The sequence below is a fragment of the Leishmania infantum genome, chromosome 13 (assembly GCF_000002875.2).
Source record: "Leishmania infantum JPCM5 genome chromosome 13".
Classification (NCBI taxonomy): domain Eukaryota; phylum Euglenozoa; class Kinetoplastea; order Trypanosomatida; family Trypanosomatidae; genus Leishmania; species Leishmania infantum.
In genome coordinates this window covers 89,849-105,273 of record NC_009397.2, presented here as the reverse complement: position 1 = coordinate 105,273, position 15,425 = coordinate 89,849, and the positions used below count along the sequence as shown (strand labels likewise).

At 57.7% G+C, this 15,425-nt stretch overlaps 4 protein-coding genes across 4 annotated transcripts; all 4 read right to left on the bottom strand.

Moving 5' to 3' along the window:
* Nucleotides 1-966: 966 nt before the first annotated feature.
* On the bottom strand, nt 967-4,263 carry LINJ_13_0310 (conserved hypothetical protein; the record flags this gene model as incomplete). The annotated part of the gene is made up of 1 exon (XM_001464018.2): nt 967-4,263. One exon carries the CDS (start codon nt 4,261-4,263, stop codon nt 967-969), a length of 3,297 nt encoding a protein of 1,098 aa, XP_001464055.2.
* Nucleotides 4,264-4,909: 646 nt separating this feature from the next.
* LINJ_13_0300 (putative acyl-CoA synthetase) lies at nt 4,910-6,919 on the bottom strand (the record flags this gene model as incomplete). The annotated part of the gene is made up of 1 exon (XM_001464019.1): nt 4,910-6,919. The coding sequence occupies one exon, from the start codon at nt 6,917-6,919 to the stop codon at nt 4,910-4,912; it is 2,010 nt and encodes a 669-aa protein (XP_001464056.1).
* Nucleotides 6,920-7,942: 1,023 nt separating this feature from the next.
* Nucleotides 7,943-9,739, bottom strand: LINJ_13_0290 (putative flagellar radial spoke protein; the record flags this gene model as incomplete). Its single annotated transcript, XM_001464020.1, has 1 exon — nt 7,943-9,739. One exon carries the CDS (start codon nt 9,737-9,739, stop codon nt 7,943-7,945), a length of 1,797 nt encoding a protein of 598 aa, XP_001464057.1.
* A 2,090-nt stretch (nt 9,740-11,829) lies between these two features.
* On the bottom strand, nt 11,830-15,102 carry MKK2 (mitogen-activated protein kinase kinase 2; the record flags this gene model as incomplete). Its single annotated transcript, XM_001464021.1, has 1 exon — nt 11,830-15,102. One exon carries the CDS (start codon nt 15,100-15,102, stop codon nt 11,830-11,832), a length of 3,273 nt encoding a protein of 1,090 aa, XP_001464058.1.
* Nucleotides 15,103-15,425: the final 323 nt, after the last annotated feature.

Sequence of the window (15,425 nt, the reverse complement as noted above, 5' to 3'; positions counted from 1 at the left end):
CCGTCTGTGTCTGTGCGTGTGTGTGAGAGGGAGGGAAAGGAGGGGGCGCTCCTTCCCTTCAATCTGTGTTCTGCTCTGCGTTGCTTGTCGTCTTCTGCAGTCGGCAATTTTATATGAGCACAAAGGAGTGTCTGAATCCGTGTATGTGTATGTGTATGGGTGGGTGGGTGGGTCTATGTGTCTCCCTAATGTGAGGAGGGAAAAAGGAAGACAAAGCAGGAAAAAAAAGGGTGCGTATGTGTGTATGTATGCACGTGGTGCACGGCGGGCGGGTGAGTACGTGGATTGCGTGGGCGCGGAGCGGGAGTGGGACACGGAGAGGAGGAGGAGAACTGGGCAATGGCGGAGAGGGGAGGGGGTAAAGACACAAACAGCAAAACAGGCAGAAAAAAGGTCGCGCACGTTTTGGCGCCTTGTCTGGGATCGGGTGCACTGGCAGGAGAGAGGAGGAGGGTCAGCGCGTCAATGCCAAGCAACACACCCGAGGCAGACACATACACGCGCGTGGAAAGCACAAAGACGCCACCCATGACATAAAACGGGAAGAGGCGAGAGAGAGAGAGGTGCAAAAGGTGGAGAGTTGCTAGGAAGTCAGGGGACGCACATTAGGGGAGGGGGAGGGGGAGGGGCATTCCATAATCTTCAAAATGTATACAGTGCCGCAAGAGGGTCTCCATGCACACAAAGACGTCTCCGCCGCACCGCCGTTGTCTGAGAAGCTGGCACGCGGGAGAGAGGAAGGGCCGGGTGGGGCAGATCGACGTCACGAAAGCCCAAAACACCAAGTCACTGACAGTGGTGCGGGTCAATGCAGGAATGGGGGGTGGGGCAGAGACCACACACAAGCACATATGCCCGCCGCACACTGTCTAAAGACTGATAGTCGCATTAGTGTTCTTTTATGTGAGTGTTGGGGGACAGCAGACACTGCAGATGCTGTGCGCTTGTCTGTCAGGCTGACCAGCGTCACGGCTGGGGATAAGAAAGCACCGGCTCTTGAGACGGGGTAGGGAGCAAATCGAAGCAGCGGCACTTGGCCATCATCGACTCTTGCAAGTCGACAGAGTCCTTACAGTCCTCGTAGAGGCGCTCCACAAACTGCTGCGTCGCCAGCTTGGCACGCTCCTCCGTGTGGGTCGGAATGCGGGAGAGACACGCCCGCTCGTGCCACAAGAGAACCAGCGGTAGCACCTCCTCCACCATGCGATGCAGCAGAAAATCGCAGGCGAGCAGGCGAATCGCCTCGAGCCCGTTCAGCGTCTCAAACAGCACCGGGGAAACGGCGACGTCGCCCAGCTTGCGCCGCTCCATTCCACCACGGGCGTGTGGCTCGGCTGCGACAGCCCCAAAGGCAGCCATGGGTTCTCGCAGCAGCGCAAAGAAGGAGAGGTACACGCGGTAGACGGTGTGGAGGTGGCTGCGAGGAAGCCCAATGTTGACGCTGGTCGCTGCCTCCGCCGCGGCCACGGCAGTCGGCGCGTAACGCGTCCATGGCCAGTCAACGGGAGGCGGGGTTGGAAGGGGAGTCCTGCCGGGGTCGTCGTCACATTCATCCTCGGCCGCGTCATCCTCTTCTACCTCGCTCGCCATGAGGCGCGCTTTTTGCCCGCCGCGTCGACTGCACTGCGTCGACCGGCGACGCTCTGCCGCCTCGTCAATGAGGCGCTTCCGCGTCACATCGGCCCATGTCAGTGCGGCAGTGGTTGTCAGGAAACACGTGAGGCCGCGCACCGCTGTCTGAACAGCAGTAACAGCGACTTGGTCGTGCAGCGTGCAGTGCTGCAACACCGCGTACACAGCCTCCAGCACCACCAACTGAAGTGCCCGCACGCGAGTGTGCGCCGAGGTGGTGCGACGCTCCTGCTCTTCATCCATAGCCTCCTGGGGAACACAGTAGTTGAGGTAAGCTGCGATGTCCAACGCGTCGCGCAGGAGGGTCAAGGCAGCTCTGCGGCCAATCACATCCTCTGCGGCTGCCGTGCTGTTGTAGCGGCTGCATAGCTGGAGGGTGTCACGCGCCACGTGAATAGTACTCGCCACAAAGTCAGCCACCTGTGCAGCCTCTTCTAGGGAGGGCGCCTTAGCGGACGCTCGTGTGAAGCTGGCCGACATCGCGGTCACGGAGAGTCGTTGACGCACGAGAGTAGTGAGACTGGCACCGCTGCGGCCCGACGCTGCGCGGTCACTGCTGCTGCCCTCTCCGCCTCGAACGAAGCGACGCTCCAACAAAGCGAGACTGCCGCGCAGAACACTTGCTGCCGCAGGCCGCAGATGCTCCTCTCTCACTGCCCGCGCCGTCTCATCCACTATGAGGGCGGAGTGACGCAGCAGGAACAGTAACGTGTCCGCCTCTCCGCAGGCGGCGCTGTACACCTCGACGCAGTGCATTGCCGCCTCATGCAGTATCCCACTGGCAGTGGCCTTCTCGAGGACAAGGTAGAGAGTCAAGGTGAAGAGACGCTCGAGGGCCTCGGCCCGCTCCGCATTCGACCCCTCGGTCGTGGCCCCGCCACCGCAGGCGAGAACTTCGGCTGACAAGGCGAGAAAGCGCAGCAGGGTGGCAGCGACCACTTGCCGATGATGCACTTGTTGATATGTACACAGCTCCTCATCTTTAGTGATGGCCCAGAGATGGGGCTGCGCCACAATGCTCCAGAGCTGCTCGAACGGCCCCGCAGTGAGGTCCGCTGGCTGCGGGTACATGCAAGACTCCATCGCCTCATCATCGGGGGCCATCACACCCGTCGTGGGAGGAGGAGAGCAGCGTGGCAGATTGTGAAGGGCTTGCGCGGGGTGAAACTGCCACACAACAAGCCGCGAAAGCACGTACAGCACGGCTGGGTGCACCGCATAGGCGTCCCAGTCCTGCAACACTGCTTCATACTCGCTGAGCAGCGCGTTCGTCAAGCGCTCTCCAACGGTCTCGTCACCGTCACCGAGGTCGTCGGCACCGACGCGGCAGTCCGGCGCCAGCTTAGTAGCCGTCGGAAGTCTGGCGAGGGCACCAGCGAGGCAGAAAAGAAACTCATCCACAACACCGGCGGGGTATTTGCGCGGGCGGCGGTGGGTGTACAGGGCCGCCTCGTCCATCTCGGTGCCAACAACGCGGACGCACTTGCGAACGACAGACAAGAAAATGGCAACCACCGACTCCCTGACGTCCGGTGGCTCTGCTGTTGACGACGCCGTCTGCGGCGGCACTTGCAAGGGGAAAAAGCGGTCTCGCAGGCCTGGTGACCGTGTCACCGTCGTGGCGAGATGAAGCAGCTCCATCCCTCTCAGGTACTGTAGCGCCTCGGAGACGGCAAGCACAGCCCAGGAGCTGCCCATCAAGGTGCACATGCCTGTGTCATCCGTAGAGCTGCGCAGACTGCTGCTGGTGCACAAAACCGAAGAGGTTGCCTCTGCTGCACCAACGACGTCGTCGCCGAGGTGGTGCAGGTGATCCATGTTCTCCACAATCGCGTAGGCCACCATCAGCAGCGAACTCAGAGGCGTGTTGACGAGCTCCGTCATGGCCGACGACAGCAGCACCGAGACAATGAGCGACTTCAGCGCGGCAACCGTCACGGGAGCGTGCGCACTCCGAACGAGCACCGAGGGATCCAAAATGGAGCGCAGCGCGCTAGTTAAGTGGACGGCGGTGTCCTGTAACCACGTCACCGGCTCCGCAGTGGCAAACGAAATCGTCAGTGCGGTGCAAAGCATCTTGATCGCCGTCAGGCACACCTTGGTCGAGTCCTTGCCGTGATGAGCGCGGTGGATATAGCGCACAGCCACCGACACCACGCCGGGAAGACACAGTCGCACGTTCTCCGTCCCTGTCACCTCCAAAATGGCCAAGCAGGCATCTAGGCTGTCCAGCTGCAGCTGCCGAAACCAGTGCTTCGAGTTACCATTGAGAGACTTGAGAAGCTCGAGAATAAAGAGGGCCGCATGTGGGTGGTAGTCACGCGTCCGAAAGAAGGTGCCGTGACGAGCCGCCCCCGTGCGGTGGAAGTTTGCCACGGCCCGCACGGCAAGCAGCTTCGCCTCCTCGCCCGCGTCTAGCGACGTTGAGGAGGTGGAGGCAAACAAGGAGCCGGAGACAGCGCCGGCTCCAGTCGGGGGATCAGCGTTACTCTTGTTGCCGGACGAAGGACTCAACTTAAAGGCATCAACGAAGCAGTGCTCCAGCATACTAAGCAGCTCCTCGATCCTCTCCACCTCACCACTCTTCTCGGTGAGAGGGAGCAGCACAGCGGAGAGAAACGCCTCCTGCATTCCGTGGCCCGCGCCCTCCGTGATTGTGTGAGAAGGAGAAAGAGAGAGAGACAACGAAGCTAAAAGTTCGCTTCGACGACGGGTACCTCTAAAGGAGACGGGCACTTGCTTCCGCGGAGGTGTGTCGGCGAGAGCGTAAGCTGGAAAGGGGAGCGCGCGCTGTACACCAAGCACAGACATGCACACACACACATGTGCGTACAAATGCGCTTTTAAAATGCGCCAAGAGGGGGGCGAGTGTTGAGAGGGCCGCGTGCGTGTGTGAAGGGAGGGAGGGAAAGAGCACAACCAACACACAGATGGCAAACACGAGAGAGGAGCGTGAAGATAGGACAGAAGAGGAGAGAGCATACGGAGGAGGAAACAAACAAGACAATGTGCATCACGGTGTGGGCCAGCCACCGCGCAGCAGTCTCGCGCACGAAACAAGAGTAGAATGTGACGGGTGCGCAAAAGGCGGTCTGAGGCTGGCACGCGCCCTGTCTTCCCATCAACGCGCACGTTGGGGGGGGGGGGGGGTACTTCGCCGAAACGGTCATGTACTTGAGGATTGCAACGAGCACCGTAGTGCGCCGCGTGTAGCGTCGGAGATGTGTGGGTATCGCTGTGGTTGTGCGGGCGTGGCGCTTCGCGTATAGGAGTGCGACTAAAACAAATCATCGTAGTCGTCAACGGCAAACCCGTAAAACTTCGGCGTTTCATCGTACAAGGCCTCAAAGTAGTGCACGTAGTGATCCTCGATCTTCTGACGTGCGTAGCCCATCTTCACCGTCATGAAGCCGTTGGCGAGGGTGAACTCGTCCACAAATGCAAAGCGGCGCACGTGCGCGCGAGGCGGCAGATCCTGCGAGACGCGCCGCAGCTCGGTGCGGATGCAGTCCGCCTTCTCCCTGTCGTTGACGAGCGGCACACCATCGCGGCGCTCCACCTTGCGCAAGTGCGCCGCGATGGCCTTAGTGTTGGCCACCACGAGCGCCACGACGTAAGGGCGACGATTGCCGTAGATGAAGACCTGCTTGATGAGCGGGCTCTTTGTCAGGGCCGCCTCCACCTCGAGCGGGTTCACTGTCTTGGAGTTCGCCAACGTGATAAGGACGTCTTTGTTGCCCTTCACCGTTATCCACCCCCCAGTGAGGGTGCCGTAGTCGCCGGACCGCACAAAGGTGCGGCTTCCGTACTCCACCAGCGAATTCTTCGCCTCCTCTGGGTCGATATGCACGTCGAAGTAGCCCTGCATGGCGTTCGGGGCCTCTACGAGGATCTCGCCCAAGTCCCCTGGTGACACAATCTCGTTTTTCTCGTTCACGACGCGCACCTCGAGACCGGGCAGGGCCTTGAGACGCTGCGGCACATCCACGTCGGTGGCAACGAGCCCACCCGCCTCCATGAAGCCGTACGTGTTCACCACGAACACATCCAGGTCTGCCATGAGCTCTGACTGATCCTTGGTGAGCTGGTGGCCTATGATGATGGCGACGCGCAACTCTGAGCCAAACTGCGCCTTGAACTTGCCGAGCAACGCGTGGGAGAAGGCCCGGAGAGTTCGACCAGGTTTTTTGAACATGAGACGGTTTTCGGTGATGCGGCCGACAACGAAGCGGGTCAAGTCCTTGGTGAAGCTGCCACGGTTCAATATGTCGTCGACGATGTTCGCGTACGCGCGCTGAAAGGGCTGCGCTACAGAGACAATGACGCTCGGGTTAACGAGGGGCAGGTCTTGGAATCCCTCCAGTATTTCAGGGGGGATGCACACACACGCACCCTTGCACAGTGCCTGGTACAAGTCCGTCGTGAGGGCGCCCGCAACGCACCACGAGCACAGCGACATGAACATGTCGCTGTGCGTCAGCGCCTCGCCAAGGCTAGCGTACACAGAGCTGACGTTCGCGACGATGCTCTTGTGAGACAACATGACACCCTTTGGCGGCCCCGTGGTACCAGCTGTGAAGACAATCATCGCGGTGTCCTCGGCCCGGACGTCCGTTCGCGCAAGAGTCTTCTCAGGCACATCTGCCGCAATGCTGATCGCAACTGCATAGCTGCCCTCCCCAACCTGATCCTCGAAACAAATGGCGTGCTCGAGCTGCCCCACGCGGCCAATCCACCCCTTGATGGCTGCGTACGACGCCTTTGTCTCGACAAAGAGCACCTTGGACTGTGTGCTCTTCACCACGAGCTGCGCCTCTGACGGGGTGACGTTGGTCGGGAGCGCCACGAAGTGCGCACCTAGCTGCATCGTGGCGAAGTGCACCACAACCCACTCATACCGGTTCTCGCTGATAACAACAACACGAGACCCCTTCTCGACGCCCATACTGTGTAGCAGTGTCCTCATCGCCTCCACCTCAGTGTTGATAGACTCATACGTGGCCCAGACGTAGCCAAGCTTGCCACGCACCCACATCTTGCTCCCCAGAAAGCGGCGGGTCGGCCACGCCTTCAGTGCCTGCTCCCACAGCTCCACGAGCGTACTCTGCGGCTTGATGACAAGGCCCAGTCGAATGTCATTGTTCATCTGGTGAGTGCCGGCTGTGTCCGACTCCTGGTAGTATGACCCGCCGATATTTGTGCCGAACCGCAGCGAGCACCTCAGCGCTGCGACCTGTGGCGCGCCGTGGTAGCCAAATACCGACCGACGAGAGAGACGCTGCAGCATCGGGCCCGCACTCTTCCGACCCGCAATACGACGCCCCCCACCCAGCAAGGCGTTTTGCTCGTAGGCTCCGTGTTATGTCTCTTTCTGTATCTCGCAAGAGATCAGAAAAGCGCAGAAGGTGAGGGAGGCAGTTGAGCAACGAGGCACCGAGGTGAGCTAGGAGATCATACTAGCGCTCACAGGGGTGACGGTGAGCGGTGGAAAAGTCCACTGGGGAGACGCTAGCCCTCGTCTTCCCTCTCGCTCCGTCAAACACCGAGAGGGAGGAAGCGAGGAGGCAAGCGCGGGTGAAAGATGCCACCTCTTTCCTGTTAGTGGCGGTGTGTACGTCGAGCCAGTTTTGAGGGGGCGTTGCGAAGCAGCGCGAAAAAAAAGGAATGGAGGAGGAGAAAGTACACAGGGAGTAAGTAGAGGGCGAAGGGGTGAGGAATAAGAGAGCATAGCGGGTCCTCAGGCGCAAACGAAGGAAAAAGAATGTCGATGACCGCGATTCACGAAACATCGGAAAAAAAGGAGGCAGTGGAGCATCCAAGAGGAAAGCCGTCCATGCGTGGCTCCGACGGCTTCCATCTCCTCCTCCAGTCCCACGAAACATACAAAGGGAAAAGGCAGGAAGAAAGGAGGCGCACGCATCCAAAAGAAAATTCTTCTTCGAGTACCTTGGATATGCACGAGGGAGAGGGGGAGGTGATGCGTGGCATACGCGCTTCCCTCCATGGGCCGCAAGTCTTGCCTGTACCACAGACATACGATGCGCGGTGTCTCTGTGGCGTATGGTGCTCGGTTTCATGGAATGTAAAATGCCGACAGAACATCTTGAATCATACATGCAAAGACGAAAAGAAACGAGTACATACAGCAAGAGAGTCCATTGGAGCCTCTCTCCATCGGGGAGGAAAGGCAAGGAGGCCACTGTCCACTCTTCATGCTTGAATTACATCCATGAGGAGGGTATCTGGAAATGTGCGACCGATGGAGGAAAGGGAAAGGGGGGTGGATACGCGCGCACCCGCGGAACCTCCTTTAGCTGTCCTCCTCTTCCTCCAGCTCATCCGGCTCCGCCTCGCTGTCGGCTTCCGGGATTTCCTCGCCGCGCCGAACGAGCTTCTCCACAGTGGCGGTTGGATCTTCCACCTCTGTGATGTCGGCGCACTCTGATTGCACGGGGGGAGCGGGCGGTGGTGTGAAGGCCGCATCCGTCTTCTTCATGCCGTTGCCAAAGTACACGCAAGACCAGCGCTTGCCGCCCTCAGCCGCGTATGCAGTGGCGCCGGGCCAGCGAAGGGATTGCACCACCGCCATGCGGTGAGCCTTGCTAACATTGTTCTCCACGCGCATCGTCCAGCATGCAATCTTCATCTTTGTCGGGTCGTCATCTGGGACGTCATCGTCGCGCAAAGGCTTCAGTGGCGTGTTATCCGGCTCCCCGCGCTCCTCCTCGCCCTCCTCCTCGGGCTCCTCCTCCTCCTCTTCGTCCTCGTCGTTTATGGCTGGCGGCGGCTGCGGGATGTCGACGACGCCGTAGAGGTGGTCGTTCTGGATAGGAGCAAAGAGCTCCACTTCTTCATCCTCCTCCGGCTCCCCCTCCTCCTCCTCCTCTTCGCCCTGAGCATCGGCCTCGGGTTCGGCCGGCTCAGGTTCGGCCTCCTCCTCCCCCTCCCCCTCCCCCTCCTCTGGCTCAGGCTTCTCCGGCACCTTTGTTTGTCGACCGTTCTTGTAAATGTACCCCTCCGCGTGTACCCAGCGGTCTATCGTCAGCTGCGCCACATCCACCTCTTCCTCGCCGTAATCTGGCGAGGGGACTACCAGCGGTTTGTACTTGGCCTCCTTCGGCTTCCGCTGCGCGCCATCCTCTGCGTCCTCATCCTCGTCCTCTTCAGTTTCCTGTTCCGGCTCTGGCTCTTCCAGCGCGCCTTGGGGAGCAATGGTTGTGCTGCTGGTGATGCGCGCCAGCTGTGCTCGCAGGTACGCGGCCTCTCCCCATGGAAACGTTGCCGCAACAGACGCTGACAAGTCTCCAGTAAAAAAGCGCTTCGTTTCGCGGGCCGCGTTGATCTGCTGCGGCGTTACATCCGGCAGCTTCTCCCACTTGTCGGAGGGCGATGCGGTTACCCAGAACGTGTAGCGATTCACCCCGACGTACCCTGGCTCAGCCTGCACGGGCACCATGCCCTTCTTTCGCGGCGGCTTTCCCATCGTGTTGGTTTCCACGTATACGGTTTCGCCCGCCTCGAGGTAGCGCCGCGTGCGGAGAACAAAGTAGTCGCTATGTGTGCCAAAAATCTTACCAAAGAACTTGATGTCCTGCAGGTTCTTCTCCATGGCGAGGTTGGTGATGGAGCGGTCAAGTAGGAATGCTTCCTCGTCGGCGAGGCCGCAGCCCGCGGCCGTCCAGTACTTGTTTTGAGCCGCAACAGATTCGAAGGACGGCGCCTTCAGCGGCACCACGGTGGTGGTGGTAATGGTCGTGTACGGATCAGGCTGCTCGATGACGGTGCGCACCTCCGGGGCTGGGAGATCAAAGAGCTTCTTGTTGTCCTCGAAGCGCCGGAGCTCCTCGGCAGGCACCTGTGTAGCCTCATAGCACGCAGAGGTACTCTCGCCGCACGCGAAGCTGTGCGTCTGGATGAAGCTTAAGATCTCGTGCAGCTTTGAAGGATCGCCTGCAACGTTCTCAGGGTTCTCCTCAAGAAGAAGCTCCATGAGGCGTGTGAGCTGGTCATAGGCGCTCACGCCATCCTTGTCCGCCCGCATGAGGTATGCCTTGGCGTTGGCGAACTGCGCCTCCAGCTCCGCAGCAGAAAGCGCTGTTGAGGCCATCGCTTCGTAGGCACGCTGGCCCCTTAGTCGGTGGAGAATGAGCTCAATGCGGCGGCTCCAGAGTGCGCGACGGCAGTCGCGAAACAAGAAATTTCAGCTTTCCCGGGCTGTCGAGAACCCGAGGCGCACCCTTTCCAGGGTTGATCGCTGTGCAGGGAGTTGTAGACTCCACTCCACCAATCACGGGTGCCCAAGCAACGCAAGCCACGTGCGAAGAAAAAGGTGACTCACGCTGGAAATCGGCAATGGGGCGCTTGTTCCTTTTGCACTGAGTTTCGCGGGAAGAAGCCGATGTTGAACTGCACGACGGTGTTGTGGCGACCGCACGGGCAGGTGGAAGACGACACGTCCACCGTTGGAACGAAAAAGAGGAGCGAAAGGGTGAACAAGAGAGTGGAAGAAGAAACTGAGCAACATTCATGACAGCCGTATACCGTCTTGGTCGCTCTGTGACGACAGGCATGAAAATAAGCATGCAACGGTTCGTCTGACTCATTCCGATTCTCTGTTGCGCGTTGTCGTCCGGTGTTCCAGCGGCTCAACGATTGCCATTCATGGCACCTTCGACGTTCCGTCTCAACCACATTGGCGTGTTTGCCAAACCTTTACCTCCAACAGATGAGGGGCAAGGGGAGGATACGAAGGGCCACCACAGCGCTCGCAGGGGATAAACAAAAAGAGAATGAAGTCGTGGGTCAGTAAGACATCTGGGGGAGAACTCCTTCGTGGAAGACAAGACGTCACCTCGCTACACCTGGCCCATTCCGACTCTGCGTCGTAACGACTTCCTATGCGATGTAACTGCACAAGAACAATACAAACGAATGTAACACGCACACACGTGTGAGGAGCGCGTGGCACAAACGAAACAAAGGAAAGGATGGCAAGAGAACAACACAGAAAGAGAATAGAAGAGGATCGAGCAGAGGAGGGGGAGAGATGCAGAAAAAGGAAGAAGATATGGCACAGCCTCCCTGCGTGAAGGGGCGGAGATGGCAGCTTCTTGCCGCGGTCGCCACCTCCCCCTCCGCCCATCCTTTCAGGTTCGCGTGCCTCTCTTTTGCTCTCCCTTTTCGCGTTTCCTTATTTTTTCTTTCCCTTTTCTTGCACGCGACGGTGCGTCGCCCCTTCTTTCCCCGGGCCCACAGCCTCAGCAAACAACGCCCCCGCAAGGACAAACGCACACGGGCATCCACACACTTGCCCGTCACGGACACACAGTCTTGGGGCAAAAGGGAACAAGAGCGCAAGTAGGGTATTTTTTTCGTTCAACGTCTCCATTGTACTATGGAACATGAACTCGACTCCACTCTACCGGGCCTGTCGTAGGCCAATCGCCCAGTCCCAAGCAGCGGTAGACGCGCTTTACAGCAATGCGCCGACTCAGTCATCTGCACACGGCCCCGGTCTAACTCTGCCCACCCGCCCCGCAGGTCGCCTCACAGCCGCTCCCATGATGCCGGTCGCCACCTCTGGGGCATCCCTCACGGTGGCGCGGGCCCCTCCACACCAGTGGGCAGTGCGAGAACCGCGTGAGATACGCTCGAGTCACGCTGACACTTCGCCCATCACGCGTATGGCAAAGGCGTCTTCACTGTCGCAGATCGCTCTGACGCAAAGCCATCCAGGGCCTCACCGCCGACATCAGCAGCGATACATCGCTCTGACTTCCCCATGTCGTGGGTGCTGGACCCTGTCACCACCAAAAGTGGCTCTGCATTGACAACGATAGGGAAGGCTGCCTGGCTTCTCCACAGAGTGGGGGTACCGGACTCTGATAGCACGCTGAGGTGTTCCCCGTCATCAGGTAGAGCGCAAAGGGCGAGGGGGAAAGAAACTGTCTCAAGAGAATAAGAGTCGAGATGACATACGCACAGCACGTCTTTCGAAGTTTGGTGAAGGCAAACAAGCCGCACAAGAAAGAGGGGTGTACAATGGAGAAAAAAGGCGAAGGGAAGGAAAAGGGGGAGGAAAGAGGAAGACAACAACAAAGACAAAAGGAGTGGTGTTTGCTATCAAACAAACCCGGAAAACGACAACTATGAAGTCCGAAATAGCAGAGATACCCGACGCGGTGATGCAGGCGCATGTCAACCAAGTCGATCTACGAGATTGCCAACGTACTTTTGAATTGAGGGGTCTGCGCGCGCGTTAGGGTCCTGCTGCAGCTTGCGAATATCCTCTCGCAAGTTCAGCGCAATAAACTTGCGACGGAATACATCGTATGCACAAAACGAGTTGATAGTGAGCACTGCGACCTTTTTTGATGACGGTGTGTCGTCGTCACGCAACATCTTCAGCAGAGATTCAACGACGCTGGACTCTGCCAAGGAGCTCACGAGCTGGTCTCCGTTTCGAACAAAGTTGCTCAGCGCCCCGGCAGCGTTTTGACGCGTCTTTGCGTCCCCACACGCCAGAAGACCCACCAGCGAGGGAATGGCTGGGCTCAGCAAATTGTACAGATAGCCACTATGAAACGCAGCATTGCCAATGGCAAACGCTGCCAACTTCTGTGTCTGTGCGTCGCTGTCGCTGCAGCACTTCACCAGCCGCTCTACAATGTGGTTCTTCTCAAGTGGCTCAAAGAAGAAGTCGGAGTGCTTACACAAATTCCCAATAAGCGTGCATGTCTTGCCGCGTAAATCTTTTTCTGAGTGCTGGAGGAGCGCAGCCAAGCAATCATACAGGTTGGATCTATGAATGGGCTCATAAAACTCTGCAGACATGCGTGCCATTTGCGAAAGCACCACCAATCCGTCCGACATCAGCCCTGTGCCTGCTTTGTCTGGGTCGAGAATACGCCTGATTCGAGCGGCGTCTACACCGCCACAGTCTACGAAGGCCTTGATGGAGTCTGCGGAGTTGGCGCACAGCTTCGCGATGATGGCGAACGGGCTCCCGAGAAAAACCCCCTCAGAGTAGTCCATAGCGTGCACAAGCAGCTCGATAACTTTCTCCTTGTACAGAACGCGGCTGACGTCGCCTAGCAGCTTGTCCTCCACAGGCGTTGGATTTGAGGACGAGCTCACGGGACGCAGTGAGTCAGATAAAATCTGAGACACAATTGTCACGTGCGCGCTGACGCCGGTCGCGCCACCGCCGCGACACGCCGGCCAGTAAAAAAGCTGACGGAAGTAATCGGTTTTCATTGTGCGGCAGATGACTGAGAGCCAGCATAGGCTCCCTGACTCCCCTGAGTAGGGGGCTATCGGCTCCATCAGCAAACTCATCGACAGAGCTTGCTCCTTCTCCTGCTGAAATATCTGCTGCGCCGCTCGCAACAGCGTCTGGACACCGTTGGGTGACAATTCCATCCTTGGATCGCTGTCACGCAGAAGTGTCATGACCAACAGTGCCAGGCTTTTGGTGTCACTCTCCAAAAAGCGGTGCTCTGATCTACCAGGCAGCTTGGCGTAGACGAGCGAGTCTGAGTCTGAGAAAACCAGCGACAGCATATGGGCGACGCCATCTAGCAAGCCGTAGTCAGGATACCCATAGCTACTTCCCAGCGCCCGCGGCGTTACAGGTCGACTCGGTGCGTCTGTCACGGCATCGACGATGGAGTAAATCCCGTCTAGCAGCGCACCATTCACCTTAAACGAGACAATATCCTTCAGCTCTCGATGAGCGAAGGCGATGAGGAGTGCCGCTGCCGCTGCATAGACCAGCGGGGGGGTTTTATTCCGATGCGCGTCTACCATGCCGGCCTCGTAATAGCAAACAGCGGAGAGACCTTGCGTCACGAGCTCCAGCACCTCCTCACGATTTATCCGCTGCGGGGATGCCAGCTTGACGTGCGGAATGACGATAGACACCGTGTGAAAAACAAGAGCCGCATACTCGTGCGACGTCTCGCCCCTTGAGACACTGTGATGGTTGACAGATTTGAGGATGGCCGCCCACATTTCCGGAAAAGTCCGCAGCTGTGTCACCATCGGCCCAAAGCTGTTCTCCCAGCGGAAACACTGGAACATGATCTTCACACACGTTTCGGCAAGAGAATCGCCGCCGCTGCTTATTTCGCTAATGATGAAATCAAGCGCCGTGTGAGGCTTCTTCATCAGCTTCAGAGCAACCTGCTGTCGAATAAACAGATCCTCCTGCTGACGTGAGTGTTTTTCCTCTAACACCGCCAACCCGTCGCGTTTCGGACGCTGGGAGGGAAAGGCAAGCAAATCACCATGTTCCGGAAATACCAGCTCTTGCACGAACTGCAGCACTAAACCGACAACTTTCACCGACTGCTTCTCGTTGAGCAGCGTCAACGCGGCCTCCAGGACCCCGGAGTCGAACACTCCAAGAAGAGCAGTGCTTTTTGTTACATCTCCATTGGACGCCCTAGCCATCCGCACCAGCTGGGTGAGTGTGGCGCAGACGTCGAACTCGCAACCGCTCGTGAGCTTCTGCACTGTCTTCAGGTTGAAAATGTCATCGCTTTGGGTAGACTTGCGCTTTGGGGCCGCACGACCAGCGTTTCCATGAAGTCGAAGACACCCTAGTCTATCCATTCGGGCCTTCATCCTCGAATCGTGCTGCATAATAGCATCCTGCCACGACGCGTCACTCTTCGTCAGCTGCACAAATGGGTGGTTCAGCAGTTCAGGCCAATTGAGCCGCGAGGACGCAGACTTGGTCAAGAGGCCGCTAAGAAAGCTCTTGAACTCGGGGCTAATCGGATCATTGGCCTTGGAATCGTACTTGACTGGCTCACAAACGATCTTCTTGATCAAAGCAAAAAGGTTGTTCGTGTAGAAAGGCGGTTTGCCGTAGTACAATTCATACAATATGCAGCCTAGCGACCACAGGTCAACTCGGTTGTCGTACGCGCGCTCTTGCACCAGCTCCGGAGCCATGTAGAGCGGTGTACCCTTGATGCTCGTTAGTACGATTGTGTTGTAGCTCATAGAGCGCGCAAAGCCGAAATCTGCCAGTTTTACGGCACCGTTCTGTCCAATTAAGATGTTCTGCGGCTTCATATCACGGTGAATGATTCGATTAGAGTGAAGGTAATTCAGTGCCTGGATGAGTTGCTTTGCAATCTTCTGCACCTCCTTCGCCGGCAGCTGCTTTTCATCTTCCAGGATGTCATATAGCTCACCCTGTGCATACTCCATCACCACTACAAAGTCGGAATCCGTCTCAAATGAGTCAAAGAGCATGATAATATGCGGATGATTCAGCTTCGTCAAAATCTCGATCTCGCTCCTCAGATTTTTCAGCTCCTTCTCGTTTTTGCCTTTCTTGACAATGAATTTCATTGCTACTATTTGGCCCGTGCCCTTGATACGGGCTTTGTACACTTTGCCAAAGGAGCCCTCTCCGATGGACTCGATTATTTGGTAGTTCTCCATCGTCACAAGCATCTTTGCAAGCACAATCAACGGTCAATGCAAGAAAGAGTGGAAAGTGAAAATGGATACATCAGAGAGAGCGCTGCATAAAGTACTCCCTCTCCGTCAATAATAGTAATAATGACGGAAAGAAAACCACTGACAGGATTTCGCCTCCCCGGGAAACCGTGACATGCTTTTTTTTTAACATCTCCATTCAGCGACGATGGTTTGCTCTGACTTCCCCCACGCTGTGGGTATTTGACCCTTATACCACGTCGGTGTCCTCTGTTATGAGGAATACTGTAGCGAAACAAGATCTCCAGTGGCAATCTAGAACTGCGAGATAACACTCA